The 4,284-nt window shown below is 37.3% G+C and overlaps 1 protein-coding gene across 1 annotated transcript; it reads left to right on the top strand.

Moving 5' to 3' along the window:
- Window positions 1-2,338: 2,338 nt before the first annotated feature.
- LOC106830109 (olfactory receptor 51G1-like) lies at window positions 2,339-3,319 on the top strand. Its single transcript, XM_014839542.1, has one exon. The coding sequence runs from the start codon at window positions 2,339-2,341 to the stop codon at window positions 3,317-3,319; it is 981 nt and encodes a 326-aa protein (XP_014695028.1).
- The last annotated feature ends 965 nt before the right edge of the window (window positions 3,320-4,284 follow it).

Here is a 4,284-nt window from a genome sequence, read left to right as displayed (position 1 = left end):
CAGATATCCTCACAACACTCCTCCCTTCACTCGCTTCTCTGACCAGCAAAAGCTTTTCCTTTCAAGACCTGCCTCCCTCAGTTTTATTCTAAGCCTATCTTTTTGGTGAAACACTACAGAAAAGTGAGAGGGCAGCACATGTTCAGTTAAAACTTAGAGGCATTTGCAGGAGAGGACAAGAATATTACTCACAGAAGCCTGGCGAAAATGCTCTGCAGTCCGAGCGAGAAGAATTATATCTACCACTCTAATTTCTAATTTGTGCAACTGGGTCATTTCAGTATAGAATTGAGGTTAGTTTCTGAACATAGAACGAAAATATTTCAGTAGAAGTTAATAGAAGCTTTAGAAGCAAGGGCTTGAATTCTAATCATAAGCTTTCTTTAGTTTGCTCACAGGCATTTCTGAACCTCAGACCATTCATATATCACACAGTCACTGTTGATCTCAGGTAGATATTTAGTGGTTCAAATATGATAAAAAAAATATATAAATAATTTTAAGATGTCTAAAAGTACTTTTAGATACTAGGATATGATTATGACTAATGAATAAACTTAAGGAATTGGATAATAGTATCTTTTTTTTAAACTATGTAGAGACCTCCATTAATAGCCAAATTTTCTTATGAAAGAATCATTGAGTCATGAGGAATAAGGGACAGATGGTTAAATGACAGGGGCTTTAGTAACAGACCTAGGATGTTGTACTGCTGTTGCAACAGGAGGAAAGCATGGCTGTAAAAGAATAGATTAGTAAAACACTGAGGTAATTAAGTACCTGAAGGAACTGATTTAGTTGATTGTTTTAATATCGCTGTGGTGTTAGGGACAGCACATGATGCTAGGCATATGGCTAGAGCTTCAATCTCTGAGTATGCTTGTCACATAGCTGCAGAAGCTGGATAGGCGAGACATCCACTATTCTGGAAAATGTCCATCTACATGAGCAGAGACCTGAAATTGATATTTAGTAAAGCTATTGTATGTGACTTTGGGCAAAGCCTTTAAATCTCTAAGCCTTGGTCTACTTATCTATAATGTGCCTTTCTTTGATGTCATTCAGTTATTTTAAGTTATAGATATGGGAGGTAAAATATAAAAATTCAAATTGTAAGTGGACTATGGTAAATATTTTCATATATTATTTAATTTGATTATATACAGTATTGTGAGATATGGTTTATTCCCATTGTAATTAAATACATTAAAACAATGAGCAAAGGAGCAAGAACAAGAAAGTCACGAGAATGGTACCAGATTGTTGCAATTATAATGGGTCACTGTATCACAGTCTAGGGGTGGGCTAAATTCAATCTAATACCCTGGGGATCATGTGGCTGATATTTTTATTGTGTCTGTCAGAGATGGCCCAATGCCGTGTCCACAGATGGGAGAATTCGAAATCCAGTTGTAAGTTTTAGTGACAACAAAAGGGAAGTTCCAGGATCAACAAGGTTGATATAGCTCACAAATCAATTGTATCCCTGGAACAAATTATAACATTCACTAAAGTAAAATTCTGGCTTCATTGCAGTGCAGGTACACGTAAATGAATCTTGGTGTAGAACGTGAAAGAGAAACCAAATTCAAGACACCTAAGATTTAGTAAATGAGGTAAGTGCTATTTACTCATGGATGGGTGCACTTCTGATTGCATAAATTTCTGATAAGAAATTTTGAGGGCTCATTTATCTACCTCTCTAATTACTAACCACACTCAGTGAATACGCAATGCTTTTTGAAGTATCTATACATATGCTGTGACATAACTTGATTAATCTTGTGGGTTTTCTCTATTGGAGAAAACTAATGCCAAGCATTTATTGACTGAGTTTATTCTGACATTCATTCTAAAAGGTTTCCACCAAGATTCCTTAACAAATGTAAAAGAATTCTCGACATGGAGAGGTCAGGGTCTTGCAAAATATTCTTACTTAACATTATACACAAAAATAGTGGCAAGTAAATGATGAATCTAGAAGTACATAGAAACAAACAATCCTATCCAAATAGCAATAGAAAACAGGAGAATACTTTATAAACTTAGGGGAAGGAAAAGCAACTTATTAAGGACTCAGAACTCAGAATCGATAGGACAAAAAAGTTGGCATATAACTATATAATAACCATAAACCATTTTGAGTCTTAAACAGTAATATATTAAAAGAAATTAGCAATTCTGGATAATTTTTCAAAGTCATTCTCCAAATTGTACATATAATGTCTCTACAAAGCAGTAAGTGTTAAGAAAACACTTAACAGAGAGACATGTTACTATCTTCTCAATATTTGTGTGTTTTTCTTCCTCCTAGGAGTCTACATATTTATGTGAGAAAATGGCTGCTTGGGACAGCCTCAGGACAATCTCTAATGCCAGTATTCGACAGTCTCCTTCATTCTACCTCACTGGAATTCCTGGCTATGAGAATCTTCATCACTTTATATCCATTCCCTTTTGTGCATTCTACCTGATTGGAATAGTGGGCAACTGCACAATTCTTCACATCATCCACACTGACAAGGGTCTCCACGAGCCCATGTACTACTTCCTGGCCATGCTGTCCTTCACTGACATAGGCATGTCCATCTCCACCCTGCCCACTGTACTGAAAATCTTATGGTTTGAGGCCAGAGAGATTGAAGTGAATGCTTGTGTAGCCCAGATGTATTTTATTCATACTTTTTCTCTGATGGAGTCAGCTGTGCTCCTAGCCATGGCTTTTGACCGGTATATTGCCATTTGCTATCCTTTGAGGTATTCCAGCAAACTTACCCCACAACGCATTATCTATATAGGGATCTTCATTGTAATCAGATGCTCCATTGTCCTCCCTGTTGTTCTTGCTCGTATTCCCACATTTTCCTTCTGTCACTCCCATGTTCTTTCCCACTCTTTCTGCTTGCATCAAGATGTCATTCGTTTGGCCTGTACTGACATCTCATTCAACATTTCGTATGGCTTGTTTGTTGTTGCATTTTGTTGGGGTATAGATTCTCTAGGAATATTTTTGTCTTATGCTTTTATCCTCCACTCTGTGCTAGGCATTGCATCCCAGGGAGGGAAGCTCAAAGCCCTCAATACGTGTGCCTCCCACATTTGTGCTGTGCTCATTCTGTACGTGCCTATGATAGGGCTCTCCTTAGCGCATCGCTTTGCAAAACACTCCTCCCCCATTATCCACATAACCATGGCCAATATTTACCTGTTAGTTCCACCAGTACTCAACCCAATTATTTATAGCATAAAGACAAAGCAGATTCGCCAAGGCTTCCTAAGGATATTATCAGCCAAAAGAGTTGGGCTTGCTCACACTTAGAAGGCATAAGATTCCCTATTATTTTGACCTTTGCATCAATTTTATTCATCCTGAAGATAACCTGTTCAGAACTTCTTGTATACATTTGGTGCATAATAGTTCCATGATATTTCACAAATTCAACTTGTCCCTTCAAGAAAAAATTTGCAATAGTTTGTATCATTATTTCTTAGCTTTAAAGTACCTCAAAATCCTAGTGCCAGGATGTTCAGCGACAGGAAATTTATTTCATTCAAATAATTTATGGAGATATTTTCCATTCAGGTTTTAAGAGAAGTCCAATTTTTCATATTAAAGCTAAGACTTAGAGAAGTTAGTTACTATTCAAAAGTGACAGAAATAATATGTAGCAGAGTTGGCACTGGTAACTTGGCACATTTGATTTCCATTTAGGCAAAGTAGATCTCATTCTCCAGACTTTGAGCCAAATCATAATTAAATGGATGTTTGAGTTTAGAGATGGGATAACTGAAAAGATTGCATATCTGTGTTTCCTTTACTTCTATTAGAGTCAATTTCAGAAAAAGCTTGGGCAACAAATGCAAAGAATTAGTTTTCTCCCATGGAGAAAACTCACAAGACAAATCAAGACTTCATACCAAAGGGTCTGTATACTCATCCTGAAATGGGGTAAAAAAATATATACCAAAATCCCTTGGTTAGTGGCAAGTAAATGGCAAGCAATAGGATATATTGGAGTATATAAGGATGCCATTTGGTGTAAACCTAATTCTACTTGACCTTGTTTTTCCAAAAGGGCCTCACATGGCCATTGAGCATGCATTGTATATCTCCTTTAAGCATTTGCTATGTCCCTAAGACAAGAAAGATAAAGGTGCAAATTCCCCCACATTGGCATTTCCTTGAGGATGAACATCTCTCCCTAGGCTAGCAATCGATGATGCGCTCACCCTGTGACCACCCAGCTGGAGACAACAGATGGGCTACCTTGCTGTGTCTGCTGA

Source organism: Equus asinus, chromosome 20 (assembly GCF_041296235.1).
Source record: "Equus asinus isolate D_3611 breed Donkey chromosome 20, EquAss-T2T_v2, whole genome shotgun sequence".
NCBI classification, from domain to species: Eukaryota; Metazoa; Chordata; class Mammalia; order Perissodactyla; family Equidae; genus Equus; species Equus asinus.
The sequence above is the reverse complement of the archived record's forward strand: the minus strand, read 5'-3'. Positions and strand labels throughout refer to the sequence as shown.

What these genes read in the sequence shown, in the direction of transcription:
- LOC106830109 (XM_014839542.1), top strand. Translation starts at nt 2,339, where the DNA reads ATGGCTGCTTGGGACAGCCTCAGGACAATCTCTAATGCCAGTATTCGA.